We start from the raw sequence: 22,098 nt of genomic DNA on the forward strand, positions 1-22,098 counted from the left end.
CGAGCATTAAAGATAGGAAAGTTGAAATTGTGCACTTCTGTTCCCTAAGCTGCCAGAAAAGTAATGTATACATATACTCAGCTAACCCCTAGCCCCTTCCTCACAATAAACTTGAGATTGATTGAGTGAGATTCCTTGTGTCTTCAATTGTATACTGGCTAGTGAGCAAGAGAGACAGTTTAAGTAAGAATATAAATTCATGTATGATGTATAGTGACTGTTGATAAAGACCCATTTTGGGGAGAAGGATATGTGAATTTTGGATATAGATGCTGATTTGTGTGTGTGTTTAATAGTTTTGGCTCAGACTCATCTAGATCCTTAAGAAATCAGGGTCATGAGTCTCACAGTGTGACTCTAAAATGCAGGTTTATTGATATTTACTTTGCTTTACTATTCATCTTAAATTCTTAGGAATCACTTAGGAGTTTATTTTTAAGATGATTTTTTGTACCTGTAGGTACAAAGTGAAAGCATTAATAAAAGTGAAATGGAAAGATCAAGTTCAGAAATCTGGGTAAACATTTTTTGTTTTATGTTTTGGTTTAAAACTCTCTGGCGGGACCAGCAGTTGACGTAATGGCTATGTCACTGGACTCCCATGTAGTTGACCGCGGTTCAAGTCCCAGACCTGGTGGCTTAAACTCACGCCAGGCACGTGTACATGCATGCCCAAGATCCCAAGAGGAGAATGGAGGAGAAGGGATTGCGGTGTGGCCAACTCCCCTGGGGGGTGATTTCTTGCTTCTGTCTTTGTCTCTCTCTGTCTTTCTGGCAGTTACACAGGACTCAACCTCCAGCCTGGAGAAAGTTGGCTGGCCAGACAGTCTCACTACCCTCTGTACTCTTTTGTTTATTTCCTAATGGGGAGTTCAGAGGCATTCAAGGTGATCGATGGCCTCAAACTGCTTGCAGAGAATGACATTGTTCTCCCACACTTTCTGGGGAATCTTGGATGACGTAAGGCCAGAAGGAATTCCAGAAATTATAGCAGTAGAAACATTTGAAAAGCAGGGCATATTTAGTCTGTTGTCTCCCACCAGATCCTGGATATCTTCCTATTTTTAAATGTCCTCTCAGATAATTTCTTATTGAAGGCAACTAAACGGTGTTTGTAGCTCTTTTTATCTTAGATTTTTTTTTTTTTTTTTTTTGCTATAGGACATGCACACTCACCAGAGAAACAGAGAGAGATAGAGAGGTAGAGAGACAGCAGGACATCACTCCCCCCCCTCCCCCCCGCCCACCAGGGGGATGGCCACACATCTCTTCCATCCTGCTCTCAGGATCTTGGGTACAGATGCACAACGCTCCTGGCATGAGTCCAGTGACATAACTGCTATGCCATTTACTGGCCCCTGTTTGTAGCATTTTTATCATTTTATCATATGGTAGATTCCATCCATTCACTACACTTTTCTAACTGAATTGTTCTACATGCAAGTACATGTCTTTAATGTTTTCTGTCTTTTGTACTGTTCCCATAAGTTTGCAATTAAAATATATTAAATTAAAGAAAAAAAAATTGTCCTCTCAGTTTCCTTAGTTAAACAATGCAATCCAAATGCCTGAGACCTTCAGTGTTATCTCTGTGCTGTTTAGGTAAAGGAGGATAGAAACTACCTGAGAGGCAGGTGGTGAGTCCTAGTCCAGTTTTTCTCAAACTTTAATGAGCACACAGCTCACCTGGGGGTACTATTAAGATGTTAATTCTGACTCAGAAAGTCTGGGGGGTCAGACCTGAGATTTTGCACTTTTAATAAGCTCCTAGGAGATGCCAGTGTTGCTGTTGAAGATCACACTTTGAGTAAAGAAATTTTGGACAAAACTCTTTTGCCCATTTTCTTTCTCTACCTTATGTTTTTTTCTTTCTCCTCATAGAACTTGGCCCTTTTCTGCAGGTTGGTCTTAAGAGTGCCTCTAACTGAAGAAATCAAATGCATATTCAGAAAAACCAACTTTCAATTTTCTGCTCAACTTTAAAATCTCTGCCCTCAGATTACTCAGTGCATGAGAAGGCAGCCTTGACTGGCAGGACCATATAGTCATCATGCTAGCAGGGTGGACACTGGTGCAGGATTTTTGCACTGGGGGAGGAACTGGACAGCAGGAAACTCTCCTCAGCAACGATCATCCCTGGGCCCTCAAGTCTACTTCAGTCAATGGTAGCTGCCTAAGGTCAGGGAATTTATTCAGGTGTTTCCAGAGGATATTGAAACTCAAAGGACTTTCTGAACCTCAGAAACAGAAAGTTTCTGTTTTAGGGACCAGCAGATGGTGTAATGATTACGTTCTTGGACTCCCAGATAGTTGACTGCAGTTCAAGTCCTGGACACACGGTGGTTTGAAACTCGTGCTGGGCATGTGTGTGTGTATACTCAAGATACTCAGAGGAGGATGGAGGAGAAGGGATTGTGGCATGGCCATCCCTCCTGGGGGTGGGGGTAATTTCTCACTTTCTGTCTCTTTGTCTCTCTCTGTCTCTCCAGCAAAGGCACGTGCCTTATAACAAAAAACTCTCTCTAAAAAAAAATTAAAAAATAAAAAAAGAGGAAGAAAAAGAAAATTTCTGTGTCAGAAACCCAGCATGGCAAAATTGCTTTGGTTGTTTTGCTATTAATAGCTATCTTTGCTTTGTTCCCCAATAATAATAATGATGATAACAAAACAATCACAGAAATGGCAGTTAATATTTAATTAGTGTTACTTCATTCTAGGTCTTGTGCTATATTAGCTTCAGTGTTGGCACTGAAGAGTGGCACAATAAAAGGATTGGACCTATCATCACCTGTATGAAATGGAAAATTCTAACAATGGTTCTAACAATGGAAAACAGTTTTTAGTGATGCCTGAGGACTGGGTGACTGTGGTGTTTACAGCTGAGAGAGAGACCAGGAAAATGAGATGGCTGTTCTCAAACATTTGGGAAGAGAAAAAGTCATGGGTTAAAAAGGTTCTACGCATTGTGTGTGGATAGATAACACACAATAGTCGATAAAAACTCCTTTTATGGGGTTAACTGTGGAAATACAGTTTTGTAATTAATTGAAGTGTTTCTTGGTGTGGAGAATGTCACAATTAACACTGGTGAATCAGCCTCTACTCCACAGGTTGCCAATTTTCTCTAACATTAAAAATGTATCTACAAAAACACTTTCTATGTGATATTGGAAAGACACAAACTCTGAGTAGCATTTTTTTTTTTTTTTAATGATAGAGAATACAGGCATGCACACAGAGAGAGAGAAAGAAGTGTCCTCAACAGGGTCTTGTCACACCACCATCCCCTTTCCCCAGCCCTCAGCTTCTCAGGATCCCAGGCATCTGCACATGCCTGGAATGTGTGACCAGCAGCCTGGGAATCTGATCCCATGGAGGGCCAAGTGGTTTCCAGCTTCACAGAGTACTTGCGTTACCACTTGCTGCACCACAGGGGCTAGCCCTGAGTAATTTTTGAAGAAACGTCTTTAGAGTAACCCTCTAAGTTCATCGGAAGGATGTAAAAGCACAGTTATTAATGCATATTCCAAAATCCTCTGTGACCTCTTGATTTTAATTGCCTGTCATGCAGCTTATCATCTCTCACTGTCACTAACATGTCACATGCTTTTTCCTTCTAAGGTGGCACTTGTGTCGTCAACCCCACAGACTTGTTTTGCTCTGTCCCTGGCCGTTTATCCCTTCTCAGTTCTACTTCCAAATATAAGGTGACGATTGCTGAGGTAAAGAGGCGCCTCTCACCACCTGAGTGCCTCAATGCTTCGCTCTTAGGAGGCATTTTGAGAAGGTAAGACTAAGTGGGTTTCTGGTATCGTGCATCTGGTAATTGTACTGCCCCCACACCTTCAACCCTCAGCTCTTACGTCTCCTATCCAATTCGTTCTCCCCATGTAGTCAAATATTGTCATAATATTTTTCAGAATGTGAATTTTCAAAACCTAGACTTTATTTTTGTTTATTTGTTTGTTTTGGGCAGAGCAAAATCTAAGAATGGGGGTCGTTGCTTGAGAGAGAAACTGGACAGGCTTGGCTTAAACTTGCCAGCCGGAAGACGGAAAGCAGCCAACGTAACCCTCCTCACTTCTTTAGTCGAAGGTATGACTATTTTGTTCTGCAAAATAATGATGGAAGGTTGGCAATTTTTTGAAACTCAGGTTTGTTAGATTATGTGTTTGATTGTTGTCTGTACTATCAATAAGACAGTTAATAAGCTATTGGTAAATTTCTAATTAATCTCAACAATGATGAGTAAGTTAGACTTAAGGCAGGTAATTCACAAAATATCATTTAATTTACCAACCTTGGCAGTAATAGGGAAGAAGACAATGGAAAATTTAAGTATGTCTTTAAGTATTCTCTAAATAACCAAAATTTGTCTGTGCTACTGTCATGTTTTTGAAGTTTGTTTCCTCTGAGAGAGGGAGTGAGAGAGAGAGAGAAAGAGAGAGAGAGACAAGCACCCCCCAACAGGGTCTTCATGTCATGATTCACCCTTGACCTCAATCTGCCAGGATCACAGGCATATATGTGGGCACCTGGTATGTACAGGGAGACCTCGGGATTTGAACTGTGACCTTCCCATATGGCACCAGCATTGTGACATGTTGTGTTACTGCTGTACCACCATGGTTGGCCTATTGTTGTTTTATTATTATTTATTTTAGAGTTAAGGTAAATCTGCCTTAGTTCATTACACGTCACCACACCATGATCTACAAGATAAGGAATTCTTTATGAAGAATTCACAGGAGTCTGGGAATAAGATCAATTCTGAAAGGGCCTTGTATTAATCCTAGTAGACATCCCTTAAAGCACAGTACAGTTCCATGGCTTTAGGGTTGGATATGCTGGGGTTAGAGAGAGGGTTAGAGAGAGGTTAAGCTTAACGAGTGATACTGGGTCATAGGAAAAGTCATGGCATAGTTTTGCATAGAAGAATAGAAAAAACATATCATGACTTTTCCGGCAGCTCAATGCATAGAGATAGGTGGAAATATATTCCCAGAAGTAATTATTTTTTCAACTTACTTTTTCCCCTTGCTTCTTCTGTAAAAACTAAATTTTATACATCCTCATTCTACCTTCTTCTTTTTTGTATAAATTTTATTATTTTTAATAAAAGTTCCCAGAGAGCATATGTGCTTATCAGGAGAGAGAGAGAGAGGGAGAGAGAGAGAGAAAGAGAGAGAAAGCACCCTGCCGTGCGGAATGGCCACTCCACAATCCCTTCCCCTTCACTTCTCACTCCTTTTGGGATTTTGAGCACACATACACATGCATTCAGCCTGTTATGCAAGCTGTCAGGTCTAGGACTCGAACCACAAAGTTGGCCCTGTGGGATCCAGCCACCTATCTACCATGCCACTGGCTAGCCCTCTTCTATTTTCCTTTAAGAAACATTATTATTGAAACCTTTTTTTTTTAACTTTGTGAAGGAGGTTTTGAGTGTTAAAAAAAATTCTTCCATAATCTCTAGTGCTTTTGTTTAAAATATGAAAAGCAGTAGTCTTTTTGTCAAGCCCCACCTGAACACACCTGTGACACTTTCCTTGCATGGGTTACTTATCTGGCTCATAGAAAGTGGTAAGTGACTAAAGCACAATAACAGCCATGTTGCCTTCTTCCAGATCATCAATATATAGCATTTACTCTACAATATTGAGAAGTAGAGTGTTCCTGACATTTGTCTTGGCTAACGGCTTTGGTGATTTAGTTATCAACAATGGTTATTGCTGTGTTCTCTAGCAGTGGTAATAATAAGAGCAGCCACAACAATAATATTACTGGCAACTGGCAGTTCATAAGTGTTACTGTGACTCTGTTTCGTGTCTTGTGCCATTTGTCTGGGTGTTGATACCAAGGACTAATATAGGATAGAAAGATGGACCTATCATTATACATAAGGGCTGGGGGACTAGAATAAGGCACTGTAGACAAAATGACTAATGAGTTCATACTAAAGGGAGCCAGATGTCTGCCCATTTTAAGTGAAACTATTGTTAAAATTATAGTTGTTGGGCCCAGCAGGTGGCATGGTGGTTAAGGTGCTGGACACTTCCACATGGCCAACCACGGTTCAAGTCTTGGACCTGGTGGCTTGCTTTCTCACTTCCCCTCTCTCTCTGTTTCTGTCTCTGTCACTCTCTGATCAATTTTTTTAAAAAAGAATGAATAAATAAAAGTAAATAGTAATTACTTTTTTTTGGAGAGGATTTTGCTATAAGGCGCGTACACTCGCCAGAGAGACAGAGAGAAACAGAGAGATAGAAAGTGATAAATCACCCCCCGGGGGATAGCCACACCATAATCCCTTCTCCTCTCCTCCATTCTCCTCTCAGGATCTTGGGCGCACACGCACATGCGTCCGGTGTGAGTTTAAGTCACTGGGTCCGGGACTCGAACCATGGTCGGCTACATGGGAGTTCAGTGACATAGCCATTACACTAACTGCTGGTCCCAAAAAGTAAATAATTAAAAAAAAAAACTATAGTTGTTTAAGAATAGAACAAAACACTTGTTCAGGACATTATAGAATTCAAGTATCTTATGGACAGACTCGTGTCTATGTCCATAAGATACTTCCTACTTCCTACTAAAAGTGGAACCTACTTCCGCTTTTTTTTTTTTTTTTTTTTTCAGAGAAATTTTTGCTATAGGGCGCACGTGCTCACTGGAGAGACAGAGAGATGGAAAGCAAGAAATCACCCCCTGGGGGAATGCCATGCCACAGTCCCTCCCTTCTCCTCCGTTCTCTTCTCAGGATTTTGGGCATGCACGCACACATGCCCAGCCTGAGACTTGATCCACTGGATCCAGGACTCGAACCATGGTCAACTATGTGGAGTCCAGCGATGTAACCATTACACTATCTGCTTGTCCTCCAATCCCACTTTTTAAAAAGGCTTATTAAAAAGAGCCTGGGCAGGGCCATCAGGTGGCTAAATTCATGGTTTCGACTCCTGGACTCAGTGACTTGAAAAACATGCTAGACATATGTGCACATATGCCCAAAATTCTGAGAGGAGAATGCAGGAGAAGAGATTGTGGTGACATCTCTCCAGGGAGAGATTTCTTATTTTCCTTTTCTCTCTGTCTCTCTGGTGAGCACACATGCCCTACGGGGGGCAGGGGGAGGGAAACTAAAGAAGAAGTGTCTGGACCCCATTCCCAAACCTATTCAAACAATATCTGGGTATGGCATAGGCATCTGTAATTTTTTTTTGAAACTCTCTAGGCAATTCTGGTGTACAATAATGTTTAAGTATTATTGACCTAAACATTCCTTGAGGCCCTTTTTGCCATCCAGGATGGACTAACCATGAATTTTCATGAAATTTGTAACCAGTGAATTGACATAAAATCTGTAATGTAAAACTTAATGACCTTAAGAAAATCCTTTCTCAGTGGTGTTTGTGAAAGTACTGGTCAGCACAAATAGCCGTAGGAGTATGCTTGTGATCCTCCTTGTTGACTTTGGTGGTAGCCAAGAGCATTGAGAGATCCTGTGTGGGAACCATCCATCTGTGCTGACTGAAAGGTACGCATCAAATATGTGAAATCTACAGGTGATTTATGGGGTCTTGCCGTCTACTCTTTTTTTTTTTTTTTAAATTTATACTAACCAGAGAGAGACACAGGAGCATGAGAGAGAGAGAGAGATAGAACGTGAGAAAGCAAGCTGCCAGGTCTAGGACTCAAACTGTCATCAGCCATGTGGGAGTCCAGCACCTTCATCACCTTGCCACCTGTTGACTCACCATCTACTCTTTTTTTTTTTTTCTTTTTTGAGAGGTCTTTTCGCTATAGGGCACGTGCCCTCGCCATACAGACAGAGAGAGACATACAGACAGAAAGCGAGAAATCACCCCCCAGGCGGGATGGTCACGCCGCAATCCCTTCTCCTCCATTCTCCTCTCGGGATCTTGGGCACGCACGCACACGCGCCCAGCCTGAGTTTTAAGCCACCGGGTCCAGGACGCGAACTGCGGTCGACTACGTGGGAGTCCAGCGACATAGCCATTACACTAACTGCTAGTTCCCCCCACCATCTAGTCTTTCAACATACCTCTCCTATTATAAAGGTGCCTAGCATGTTCTATTCATTTGAGCTCTGCTGGCAGAGAACCGTCAGCCTTGGCTAATGAAACTTCGGATTTTATTCTTCTTAGGTGCATCTTACCTTAATGTAGTGGTTTGAAATCCCCCACATCTTCATGATGTAGAACATGAAATGTTTCACTGCTGAATTTAGGCACTTTGTGGAACTACGGAATAAATTTAGGGACGAAGGGATGTTTTGCCTCGCGTTTTAGCTCTCTGCACACTATAAGCCTCAAATCCAAATCTACTCTCTCACACACAATTACTTTCATGTTATATTTTTCCATGAGAAAGAGAGTCAGAGAGAAAGAGAGCTAGAGAAATAGACACCCCTAATGGGGTTTTCATGCCATGATCCCCCCCCAGCCTCAGCCAGCCTTGAATCATGAGCACACATGCATATCTGGTGTGTAGCAAGAAGCCCCGGCCGTGAACTTAGGATATTTCCCATGTAGGTCTAGTTGTGTTACTGCTGTACCACCCTCTGACCCACATGTGCACACTATTTAAGGTTTCATGACTATGTGCCACGTTCTTTGATAGTTTTAGCCTATTTCATATTTTTTTAAATGCTCATGGTAAATCCACTAAATTTATTTCAGGACTTCACTGTTGAGTCATGAGTCATAACTCAGTTTAATAAACTACTGAATATTAGGCTCTCCTCATTTGCTATATTGTAGGACATGGACAAGAGACCCCATCCACATAGAAATCACCTTATCATAATAAGGCTGCCAAGAGCAGCCTCACTGTCAAGGACTCTCCTGTCAACTTTATCCCTGCATTTCAGTTGCATGATGATGCAGCTGATGGCTCCTTTCTGGCCAGCGAGATGCAGTTCTCTGCACTAGGCTCATGGCCCTTGGCATTCTTCAGATCCGGTTGGATATTTATAGGATAATAGTGATCCAATCGTGACTTATCAGCCTCCTGGGAGAGTGAAATCATTCAAGCTTTTATTTTGGAATCTGATTCTTTTGAGCCTACATGGATCCAAAGTGTGTTCTGTTGTGCAGTTCTAGGCTGCAGAAGCTGTACCATATTTACCACTTGGTATTCATAGGCTCTTGAATTGACCATGTCTTTTGGTAATATATTCCCCATCAATTGAATCCTTTTGCAAAAGCCAGCCTCATTCTAGATTTTTTTCCAAGAAATTCTAAAACTAGATTGCTAGTCATCTAAATGGTCTGTCGCTTTTCTTATATACCTATACTCTCTTTTAAAATTTTTATTTATTATTATTATTATTAATTTACCATAAGGCACATGCACTCACCAGAGAGAGAGAGACAGTGAGAGAGCGTGAGCGAGAAGGCAAGCCACCAGGTCAGGGACTCAAATCATGGTTGGCCATATGGGAGTCTAGTGCCTTAACCACCTTGCCACCTGCTGGTACCACCTTTAGTCTTTTGTGAAAGAAAATAGCAAATTCCCTTTCTCTCTCTCTTTCTCTCTGTGTCTCTCTCTGGTGAGCACATATGCCCTCTGGCAAAAATTTTTTTAAAAATTATTGCTTTATACTCTTAGTGGTTAGTCTAGCCATGAGTAGTTTCTCAAAAATCCTAATGGCCCTGTACATTACTGAAGTTCAGTCACACTCTCTCCTACACTTAAGCATAAGAAAGAAAATAAACCATTGATTTTACTACTCACGGACTAATCTCACGAGGCTCAGACGTCTATAACTACAGTACCATCTGCCTCTTTGAAGGGAAGATTTGAATACACTCTTATTATTGTTAGTATTTTTGTAGGATTATCAATAAAGAAGTAGAATGTAAGTGGGGGCTGTAAGTTAGATGCAAGTAAGGTGGCATAGTGGTTAAGGCACTGGATTCCCATGTGGTCAATGGTGGTTTGAGTCCCAGACCTGGTGGTTTGCATTCTCTCTCTCTTTGTCTCTCGCTCTGGTCAAATTGAATAGTAATAATAATAAATAAAAATTTTTAAAAAATAAAAAAGAAGTAGTATATGAGTTCCCTGACAGGGCTTTGTAAAGGTTCACTCAATAAATAGTGAGGCACCCTATGATGGAGATTCAATTGAACAGATACCATTTGTTTTTCAAATGTGGCCCACAGTGTCACAGTGGCAGTACAAAGCTTTGAATGTTGACTCCACATGGGTGTGGTCCTTAGTTCTTATCCTGAGGCCACTATGTAAATGCCAGGTATGCACATACCTACCTGTGATCTGAGATGACTGGGACAGGACCCCTCTTGGGGCACCTGTCTCTCTGTCTGTTTCTCTCTCTCTTTCAGAAGAAACAAATAAATGAACTTTTAAAAGACCCATATTACTTACCTAACAGATTTTTAAAAAAAATATTTATTTAATGTTATTTACTCATTCATTTATTTTTAGTTTGACGAGAGAGAAACAGAAAGAAAGAGGGAAAGTGAGAAAGCAAGTCGCCAGGTCTGAGACTTGAACCATGGTCGACCATGTGGGAGTGTCCAGTACCTTAACCACCATGCCACCTGCTGGTCTCCGTAACAGATTTGATCAAGGTATTCTGAGGTTTCTGAGCTTGCCTTGGATTTTTGATCATTTTGGTTTTAATTACTTTAAAACTCATTTTATCCCCTGTATTCTTTTCTTTTCTTTTTCCTTTTTGCTTGAGGGCACATGCACTCTCTAGCTAAAGACAGAGTTAAAGGGAGAGGATAAAGCACTCCTCGTGGGGGAAGGTCACACCAAAATCCCCTCTCCTCCATCTCTCCCTCCTTTCAGTATTCTAGGCATGCATGAACACACACCCACTGTGTTTCTCAAGCTGCTGGGTCTGAGACTTAACCCACACAGTAGGCCACGTGGGATCCGGCTGCCTTAATCACCAGGCCACAGAGCTGACACTTGTATTTCTTTAAAATGGAGTCACACTCCTAATAGCTTCATGCCAGCATTATTCTCAGATCATCACATTAGATTCTTTGTTTTTAGAGATTACATTGGGAATTTATAAGGCAGGGCTATTTCATGCAAATTGTTAATATATTTCAAAGGTTTATAGCACTCTGTTACAAATGTGTTATGCCTAGTAAAAGCGTTTGAAAAGTGAACATTTTAGTAAGGCAAATGCTGGGTTGTTGGGAAAGTCATGACGTACTTTTCTGTTTTTTTTTTTTAGTGCAAAAATGAATCATGACGTTTCCAACAACCCAATATTAGAGTAAGGGCTTTTTTGGTTCACATAAAATAAATATATTTATTTATTTTATTTTTCAAAAACCTAATTGTTTCTTTATTTAACTTTATATGCTATTATTATTTTTAAAATTTGAACAGAGAGAGACAGAGAAAGAAAGGAAAAGTTAGAAGGCAAGCCACCAGGTCCAAGACTCAAACCATGGTCGGCCATGTGGGAGTCCAGTGCCCCAACCACCATGCCACCTGCTGGCTCCAAAATATTTAATAGATATATTTATGCAACACACTGTGCATGCACCCAGGACCTTAACTGACTGAAAAGTTGAAGGAAGAGGATACCAGCCTGATGAGATCGTGTGAAGGTGCCTCCCCACAGCTCTCTTTCTCTTTCTTATAAAATAAATAAAACTAGAGAAGAGAGAAAGAGAAATATTTGAATCCAGAGTGCTATAAACGCACTACAAGATCTTACTCCCTTTTGATCCATATCACACTTCCTTTCATCTAAGGAAGTTTAAATATATAGCTAATGATTAGATACAGTTCCTTGTACCTCACTTAAGCCTGATCTTTACCTTGCTCCTGTTGATTGTATCACTCTGATTTGTTCTTTGTCCACTCTAGTACTTATAAGATCAGAGACATCTTAGTCTTTGGAGATCATGGTGACTGAGTTATTATATGATTTAACCCAATGCTTGATCTTCCGGAGGAGACATTGGGATAAGACCAGACTCTCTGAGAGTAGAAGCAATTCTGTCTTGAGAAAACACTCACAGAATGTGGCCAATATTACTGTTTCTAGTTCTACCAGCCTTGCTATCGGTTTATTGTTCATGAGTTGGCACCTTGTGCAGCTCCTTGCCCCATGTTGCCTGCTGGAACAGACTTTGCAGAGCTGGTCCTCAGTGAGCGAGACCCTCCTGCCATCACCTTGTCCTCACTGCAGAGCATTACCGTATCAGAGAAGCAAGTTCTGTTTGCCTGAGTGGAGTGCTTTCTTGAGACACTTTTGGTGTATTTGCAAAATGCCTGTACATTTGCATGTAACATTCTCAGGCAACATTCAGAGTTCTGAAAGTATAGTTTTTTTAAGTCCCTAAAATACAGATACTTTGGTTTGTAGATTGTTGTGACAGTAGATGAAATTCTATGTGCATGTGTCTTTTTAGAAAACTTTGGGACAACAGAGAGTTTAAATATACATCAGTTAAAGAAAGAGAACTGTTTCCAAATATTGTGTCTGATACTCATTCACTCTCTGTTAGTTTATACCCCTTGTCACTGTTGCTGTCTTCTTTAGCTTCAAAAGATATAAACCTCAGGTCATGACCTGCACTTCTTTTTTTATTTTTAAGAATATTTTATTTTATTTATTATTATTACTTTTTTAACTAGCTATAGTCATCAGAGAGAGACATACAGAGTGGGGAAAGTAAGAAGGCATGCCTCCAAATCTGGGACTTGAACCTTGGTTTACTATGTGGGCGTCCAGCACCCTAAACATCACACCACCTGCTGGCTCTTATGGCCCTCACGTATTACATCATGTGTCACTTGCAATGTCTATTAACCCTTAGCTTAGTACTCTTTTTCTCCCTCTCAGAATAATATCTTTTCTTAAATTTAAAAAATGGTATTATTGAAATTATCACTTCAAAATGACATTAAATTACCTGGTTTTGCCTTGTTATTTAAATTGGTCGAGTTTCATTTCTAATTTATAAGTAAAGACCACAATATCTATAGTGATTAGGGTAAAGCTGCCTGTTACAACACATAATTCTCAAATTTTCTGTGACTTAGCATAATAAATGCTTATTTTTTATTCATCACAGTTTGGTGTGAGTGTTCCTCTTCAGGAGGCTCTTTCTTGTCACAGTCTCAGGTAGGGATGGACCAAGAAGCCAGAGTTCTTTTCACTGTAGCAGTGTCCTCTTCTAGGTCCTATGAGTCCTATTCACTTAGCTCACAGATGAGGAAAGCCACGATGGTGGAAGTCCATCTCTTCCTACCCGTGCTGGTCAGTGACCCAGTTATTGCTCTTCACATTTCATAAGGACTAATCATAGGGTCGCACCCAATTGCAGCATGGGCTTGGAGTGTGCTAGAAAATGTAGTCTCTAGCCAGGCAGAGTCTTCTCAGTAACTGTAGTATGTAAAGAAAAGCAAATGTTCAGTCTGGCTGCATAGCATAGCAGTAAAGCATTTTGAATAGAAAGCCAGATCCCATGTGACTGAATGAAGTCCTGGCCCTGCTTGAAAAACATTCCAGGTATAGTTTGTGCATGGCTAGGATTTTGAGACGGGGAACTTGAGGAATGACCATGTTCTATGAAGGGGTGCTTTTTCTGTCTCTCTGGTGAGTGCACATACCTTCTGGCAATAAAACAAAATGTTTTTGATGGTATAGTACCCATCTCTACCACAACATAAGTCCTGGTATGCCCTTTGTACAATTCACTGCTTTCATAAATACTGAACACTTAGCACTGAAGTGGCATAGAGGCATTAATAAAAATTAGTACTTGTTTTCTAGTCCCTTTCCCCCTGAACAACAGTGCTGTTTAATAGTGATACTTACCCAGAATCATATTACTTTTTTAACTAGCTATAGTCATCAGAGAGAGACATACAGAGTGGGGAAAGTAAGAAGGCATGCCTCCAAATCTGGGACTTGAACCTTGGTTTACTATGTGGGCGTCCAGCACCCTAAACATCACACCACCTGCTGGCTCTTATGGCCCTCACGTATTACATCATGTGTCACTTGCAATGTCTATTAACCCTTAGCTTAGTACTCTTTTTCTCCCTCTCAGAATAATATCTTTTCTTAAATTTAAAAAATGGTATTATTGAAATTATCACTTCAAAATGACATTAAATTACCTGGTTTTGCCTTGTTATTTAAATTGGTCGAGTTTCATTTCTAATTTATAAGTAAAGACCACAATATCTATAGTGATTAGGGTAAAGCTGCCTGTTACAACACATAATTCTCAAATTTTCTGTGACTTAGCATAATAAATGCTTATTTTTTATTCATCACAGTTTGGTGTGAGTGTTCCTCTTCAGGAGGCTCTTTCTTGTCACAGTCTCAGGTAGGGATGGACCAAGAAGCCAGAGTTCTTTTCACTGTAGCAGTGTCCTCTTCTAGGTCCTATGAGTCCTATTCACTTAGCTCACAGATGAGGAAAGCCACGATGGTGGAAGTCCATCTCTTCCTACCCGTGCTGGTCAGTGACCCAGTTATTGCTCTTCACATTTCATAAGGACTAATCATAGGGTCGCACCCAATTGCAGCATGGGCTTGGAGTGTGCTAGAAAATGTAGTCTCTAGCCAGGCAGAGTCTTCTCAGTAACTGTAGTATGTAAAGAAAAGCAAATGTTCAGTCTGGCTGCATAGCATAGCAGTAAAGCATTTTGAATAGAAAGCCAGATCCCATGTGACTGAATGAAGTCCTGGCCCTGCTTGAAAAACATTCCAGGTATAGTTTGTGCATGGCTAGGATTTTGAGACGGGGAACTTGAGGAATGACCATGTTCTATGAAGGGGTGCTTTTTCTGTCTCTCTGGTGAGTGCACATACCTTCTGGCAATAAAACAAAATGTTTTTGATGGTATAGTACCCATCTCTACCACAACATAAGTCCTGGTATGCCCTTTGTACAATTCACTGCTTTCATAAATACTGAACACTTAGCACTGAAGTGGCATAGAGGCATTAATAAAAATTAGTACTTGTTTTCTAGTCCCTTTCCCCCTGAACAACAGTGCTGTTTAATAGTGATACTTACCCAGAATCATAAAACTTTTGTTCCAAAAGAAAACAAAATTGAGTAGGCTAAGGCACTAGAGCACTGTGGTTAAAACAGTGACTTCAGAAGTCAAATAAGCTTGTTTGAATTCACTTCCATCATTCGTTATAGGAAAGACACGTAGACTCTGAAGCATCAGTGTCCTTATCTATAAATCACAGTTAACTGTAGTACTTTTGTTTTTGGAGAGTTTTTCGCTATAGGGCACATGCGCTCACCAGAAAGACAGAGAGACAAAGAGACAGAAAGCGAGAAATCACTTCCCAGGGGGGATGGCCACGCCGCAATCCCTTCTCCTCCATTCTCCTCTCAGGATCTTCAGCATGCACGCACACGTGCCTGACGTGATTTCAAGCCACTGGGTCCGGGACTCAAACTGCCATCGACTATATGGGAATGGGAGTCCAGCGACATAGCCATTACACCAACCGCTGGTCCCTAACCATAGTACTTTATCAATAGTTTTCTGAAGGTTAAACCAGAATGTCTGCAAAACACTTAAGGTACCCAGTATGAAATGAATGCTCAATAAATTCTAGTTACCAATAGTTTTCAATGAGAAAACTAAGGTACAGTGAGATCAACTTTTCCGTATAGGATTATACAATTAGGTACAGCAAGGATAACAGAGGTCTTCTGCTTCGCAACATCTCAGTATATTTCCCATTTGGATTTATTTTATTGAGCAGCATAGGTTGTGTTGTTAAGCTACTTCTAAATTTAATTAAAGAAAAATGGGGGAGAGGAGGATAGTAAGAAAGGATCCACTTGAGCCTGTTTTTCACATTGGATTGGACCTCCCCTGCTGCTGGGAATCCTGGGCAAGTTTTCTCCAGCAAAAAAGCTGGTACAGGATTTTTAAATCCCAATACACCTTCTGTTGAGACTTAATTCCTCAGAGTTGGGACATTTAAATCTTGGTTTATTTTTCTTTTCTGTAATAATTATCATTAGTGTTTATTATACTTTCACACGGGGGCCAATTCAGCTAGTTAGTTAGTTGTAAGAAAACCTTTCTCTTCTATACCAGCCAAACCACCAAAGAGTAGTAGAAAAGAATCGTGCTACTTGGTGTAATTTCCCTTTTGCCTTTAGTCTTGAGCATAATGGACTGCACTTCCAGTAACCAAGGGAAGGAAGAGGACTTGTCATGAACTCTTTGGATACAAGAAACATATCAAACAAGTTTTCTTGATGTGATTAGTCTGTAACTTTTTAGTTTAAGAGCAAGTGTTGTTTATTGCACAGAACCCTTTTGCCAAGTATCAGTGATACCAACAGAGAACAGGTTCAACATCAATCACTAATCTTACAGGTTGTAGGACAAAGCTGATATTTTCTTCTTTTTTAAAAACAATATTTATTTAATTTTATTTATTATTATTATTCCTTTGACCAAAGAGAGACAGAGAGGCAGAGGGAAAGTGAGAAAGCAAGCTGCTAGGGCCGGGACTTCATGGTCAATCATGTGGGAATCTATGCCTTAACCACCATGCCACTTGCTGGCCCCAAAGCTGATATTTTCATTGCCCTTCCAAAGGTACCCACAATGGGCACGTTTAAGCACTCAAAGCTGAAAGACTAGCCTGGAGGGACTCACTGCGTGCTTGTTTGTCTGAAAGGACCACCAACTCAAAATAGCTCCTACACTGGCCTTCTCCAAATACTGTATTCCCACCATAGTCCCATGTTTGGGAAAAAAAAATTTAGCTTTCTTCTACAAGGGTTTGTGACACAGAACAGTAGGGTGTTCACCCCTTGCCATGATAGCTCTAATTAGGGCTCACTTTAATCACACAATCACCTGGAGAAATCCAGTCTCTAGGGCACCCTCATGTTCCTTTTACACACAAACACGCTGGCATTGACAACGTCTTCTTGGGCACAGTTTTGCCTTTCAGAACTGCCAGTGGAATTGGGTTCAGTAAATTTAATGCTCGCAGAACCTATCTTAGTCACTCATTTTTAACGCATTTTTGGGAAAATGACTTTTTTTTCAGCCCAGTAGTTATTGTTAGATGTGTATATTTCTTATTCAAGGCATAGAATAGGATGTATGTAGGCTGTATGTAGGAGATTTTGCTTTGGTAATTGGTTAATTCGATGATAATTAGATACTGTTATCTAATATCTAAGAACTTAAGTATCTTAGGATTCAATAGTCTCAATGAACCTGAAGTCGTAATTGCTGACTTTGTTTTTTATAAGAATTATTTTGTTTAACTTTATTTATTTATTTGTTTGTTTATTTATTTATTTATTTAAATTTGACCACAGAGGCAAAGAGTGAGAGAGAAAGAGAGAAGGAAAGTGAGAAAGCCAGCCATTAGATCTGGGACTTGAACCGTGGTCAACTATGTGGGAGTCTAGTCTGTTTTCTTCCAAGAATATCTCTTTCTTCTAAGAATATTTCTCTTCAGGGACCAGTAGGTGGCGTGGTGATTAAGGTGCTGGACACTCCCACATGGCCGACCAGGGTTCAAGTCCTGAATCTGGTGGCTTGCTTTCTCACTTCCTCTCTCTCTCTCTCATTCTCACCCTCTGCTCTGTCTCTCTCTGCTCAAACTAAAAAATAAATGAATGAATAAATAAAATAAATAATTATTTAAAAAAGAAAAAAAAGAATATTTCTCTTCATTTATAAAAGAAATGGTAACACGTTATTTTGGACTTAACGTTCATTTACAAGTGAAATGGCGCTTAGCTACCGCACCACCTGCTGGTCCCTGCTGACTTCTAATGTCACTTCTCTGACCTGCGTGTTATGATTTCATTCACCTTTGGGGGGAAGATGTTTACACACAGAGGCAGAGCACATAAAATACTATAGACATGTCTTTAGTCTGACTATGTGCTTGCGTGTCCCTACACTCCTCTTCCTACTCATGGTGACTGTGGCACAAAAAGGCAAATGGACCCGCACTTATTTGATTCAGTCCTGCCCTTCCTCACTCTGGTCCAATTCTTTACTCACTTTAGCAACTTTAGCAATTACTGATGCTCACTAGGAGGCTTATCTGCACATTTCTTTCTTAGCGATGTCCTTTTTTCCCCCTATGATTCTTTCAAAGTTTGTTGCTCAACCAGTGTGCTTTTCAAACAGTTTCTGATTGTTTCATTTTTTACATTTATCAAAATTCATGTGTATTTTAATCAAATTGTAGACTATATTTATGCCTATTGGTGCCTAACTTCTACTGAGTACAGCATAACTCCTGCAATTGCCCATGTTTACTTTACAACACATATTGGAATTCACAATTAAATCTTTCTGAGGCCAGTGGGTTGCATGGTGGTTAAGGTGCTGGACTCCCACATGGTCGACAGTGGTTCAAGTCTCAAACCTGGCAGCTACCTTTCTCACTTTCCCTCTCTCTGTCTCTCTCTCTGAATTAATAATAATAATAATAATAATAAAATTAAATAATTCTTTAAGAAACACATCTAAGAATGGAGCAAAGAGCAATGGCATAAAATGTCAAAGTTACAGAAGGGTGTGTAGTGAAATACACTTTCACTTTTCCCTGTGTAGTTCTCCTTCCAGAGGAAAACAACTGTAACTGATTTTTCTCATTTCTTTTAGGAATATATGTATGCATGCATCATATCTATTTCTGTATAAGAGAAATTATAACAATACTTTAGACTATTTTTATTTATACTTTATCTTAGTGTTCACCCTTTTTTCATTGCTTGTAAGTTGCTCATTCTTGTAAACACAGATATGGTATTTCATGGAGTGGGTGTTTCATAATTTATGTAATTGTTCTTCTAAATATCAGTTAGTGTTTTTAGTCTTTGGGTGTTACAAATAAGGTTGCTATGAGTAACCTCACACACGAATACTTCTACAGACATGTGAGTACATCTGTTTAAAAAAATTTTAGGAGGGATGTTGCAGGATCAGAAGACATATCTGAAGTTCTGAAAGATTACTGGAAGGTGGTTCTCCGTAGTGTAATTTATAATTCTATCAGGAATGGGAGTAAGAAATATTAATATACTGGGATCAGACAGTGGTACAGTGGTAAAATGTGACACTAGGAGAGACAGACCCACACAGGAAAGTTTCTTTTTTCTTTTCTTTTTCTTCCTCTCCCCTCCTCTCTTCTCTTCTTCCTTCCCTCCTCCCTCCGTCCTTCCCCCTCTTCTTTCTTTTTTTATTTTTTAGTAATTATTTATTTAATTTTATTTATTCATTCATTTTATTTTAATCAGACCAAAGAGAGACAGAGAGAGAGAGTGGGAAAGTGAGAAAGTAAGCCACCAGGTCCAGGACTCGAACTGTAGTTGGTCATGTGGGAATGTCCAGCGCCTTAACCATCATACCACCTGCTGGTCCCTCTTTTCATTTTTGATTTCCAGAGGGTATGTGCACTCACCAGAGAGAGGACAGACAGAAAGGCGAAGAGAGAGGGAGAGAGCACTGTCCGGTGTGGCATGGTCACACTGCAATCCCCTTTCCTCCATTTCTCCATCCTGTCAGGTTTTCAGGCACATATACCCAATCTCCCAGCCTGTTTTGCAAGCTGCTAGGACCAGGACTTAAATTGCAGTCAGCCAAATGGGATCTGGCTTCCCTATCCACTAGACCACTCGTCAGACCCATGGGAAAGTTTCTGCTTCATGTCTAAAGACCTTCCTGGGAATGATGGGTATGCACATGCCCATGATCTGGAGTAGCTGAGGCTTGGGTTTGGATCACAGTACTGGGATCCTGCCACGGGTGCTGTATCTCTCTGTTTGTCTCTTTCTCTCCATCTGTCTCTTTCACTCATAGAGCAGTAAGTAAGCTTAAAAGAAATTGCTGTAGTAGTATTTCCCTTACGCTAATCTAAGGAGCGTGGTATCAATTTTTAAATCCTTGCTAATTTAATTAAAATAAATAAATAAAAGTTCCCTCTGTTATCGAGGGAGCTGAGGATGTTCTCTCTCTTTTTTAAGAATTATTTATTCAATTTTTTATTGATTTTAATTTGACCAGAGAGAGAGAGAGAAAGTAAGAAAGCCAGCCACCAGGTCCGGGACTTGAACTGTGATCGACTATGTGGGAGTGTCCAGCACCTTAACCACCATGCCACCTGTTGGTCCCGAGGATATTCTCTTTTAAAAAAAAATTTTTTTTGAGAAGTTTTTGCCTTAGAGCACACGTGCTCACTGGACAGAGACAGAAACAGTGAGAGAGGAAGAGAAAAATCATCCCCTGGGAGGATGGTCATGCAGCAATCCCTTCTCCTCCATCCTCCTCCCATGATCTTGGGTACGCATGCACATGCACCTGGCATGAGTACCAAGCCACAGGGTCCCAAATGCAAACCACAATCGGCCATGCAAGAATCCAGCAACATAATCACCATGCCACCTGCTGGCCCTGAGCATATTCTTTCACTATTCTGGCTTTGTCTATTTATTTTGTTTGTGTTTACTGAATATTTTTGATATGTTTGTCATGATTTGTAAGTGCTCATTACATATTGGAAAAATTGTCTATGTGTCTATCCCCACTAGTGGGTTTCGTCTGTCTATTGTTACAGATTTTTGTTTGCTTGTTTGTTCAGGTTTTGGTCATGTAGAACTTTTTTTTTATCTTAATATTAACATTTAATATATTCATCATATATTTTATTTCATGGCTTTTAGGTTTATTTTAAAAGTTTTCAAGAAGTTGAGAAATCCGGGAACCAGCAGTTAGTGTAATGGCTATGTTGCTGGACTCCTATGTAGTCGACCGCGGTTCGCGTCCCGGACCCAGTGGCTTAAAACTCACGCCGGGCGCGTGTGCGTGCGTACCCAAGATCCCGAGAGGAGAATGGAGGAGAAGGGATTGCTGCATGACATCCCCCCTGGGGGGTGATTTCTCGCTTTCTGTCTCTATGTCTCTCTCTGTCTGGCGAGTGCATGTGCCCTATAGTGAAAATCTCTCCAAAAAAAAAAAAGAAGTTGAGAAATCCAAGCTTTTCGTATAATCTATTTTATTAATTGACTCCTCTGATACAGTGATATACTCTATTCTCACAGATTTTCTGCCTATATTTAATTCTAGCAAGTCTCTTTCATTCTAGATTTTCACTAGGTGCTTTTGAAGGGGTACCTATAAGACCGTTGTTATAAAACAAAAAAACAGTAAATTATTTGAAAACTTTTGAATTTAACAAGCTTTTAATAAGTGCCTATTGTGAAGCAGGTGCCCTACTAAGGATATTGAACGGGGAATAAAACTATTAATTTAAAAATCAAAGTGCTGGTAGGGACCAGCAGTTGGTGTGGTGGTTAAGGTGCTGGACACTCCCACATGGCTGACTATTGTTCAAGTCCCGGACCTGGTGGCTTGCTTTCTCGCTTTTCCTCTCTCTCTCTCTCTGGTCAAATTTTAAAAAATGAATGAATTAATAAAATTTAAAAAAAATCAAAGTGCTGGTGATTGAACAAAATTATTAATCTAAGGAAACTACTACACTGTAAGTCACCTGTCACGGATCATAGACCAGTTGATGCATAGTGCTATACAGTGCTTTCTTTTCTGAATAACTTGGGAAGCCTAGACCAGATCTTTTTAGCTCTAGCAACTACTGTAGCTTGATATAATGCAACAATCCATTTAGCATAATATTCAGGCTTGAAAATACTCTCAAATTTGCTTTGTAATGAGTACTTCTTAAAATAGTTCCATAGTTTCAAATGTGCTATTTCTCATACATGAAATAAGATTAAAATTGGGACCAGCAGTTGGCGTAATGGCTATGTCACCGAACTCCCATGTAGTCGGCTGTGGCTCGAGTTCTGGACCCGGTGGCTTAAACTCACACTGGCCGGTCGCATGTGCATGTGTGCCCAAGATCCTGAGAGGAGAATGGAGGAGAAGGGATGGCGGTGTGGCCATCCCCCCAGGGGGTGATTTCTCGCTTTCTGTCTCTCTGTCTCTCTCTGTCTGGTGAGTGCACACACCCTATAGCAAAAGCTTCTCCAAAAAAAAAAAAAAAAAAAGGTTAAAGTCATAGGTATGTACATGACTGGAATTTAACAC

The 22,098-nt window shown here is 40.3% G+C and overlaps 1 protein-coding gene across 1 annotated transcript in view; it reads left to right on the forward strand.

Moving 5' to 3' along the window:
• Positions 1 to 22,098, forward strand: part of TFAP2D (transcription factor AP-2 delta) — an 84,372-nt gene that overhangs the window by 13,773 nt on the left and 48,501 nt on the right. Inside the window, exons 4-5 of the mRNA XM_006149107.1 lie at positions 3,622 to 3,787; positions 3,977 to 4,095. Coding sequence (XP_006149169.1) covers positions 3,622 to 3,787; positions 3,977 to 4,095 — 285 coding nt within the window. The remainder of the gene's footprint in view (positions 1 to 3,621; positions 3,788 to 3,976; positions 4,096 to 22,098) is intronic.

The sequence above is a fragment of the Tupaia chinensis genome, unplaced genomic scaffold, assembly GCF_000334495.1.
Source record: "Tupaia chinensis unplaced genomic scaffold, TupChi_1.0 Scaffold000252_1, whole genome shotgun sequence".
NCBI classification, from domain to species: domain Eukaryota; kingdom Metazoa; phylum Chordata; class Mammalia; order Scandentia; family Tupaiidae; genus Tupaia; species Tupaia belangeri.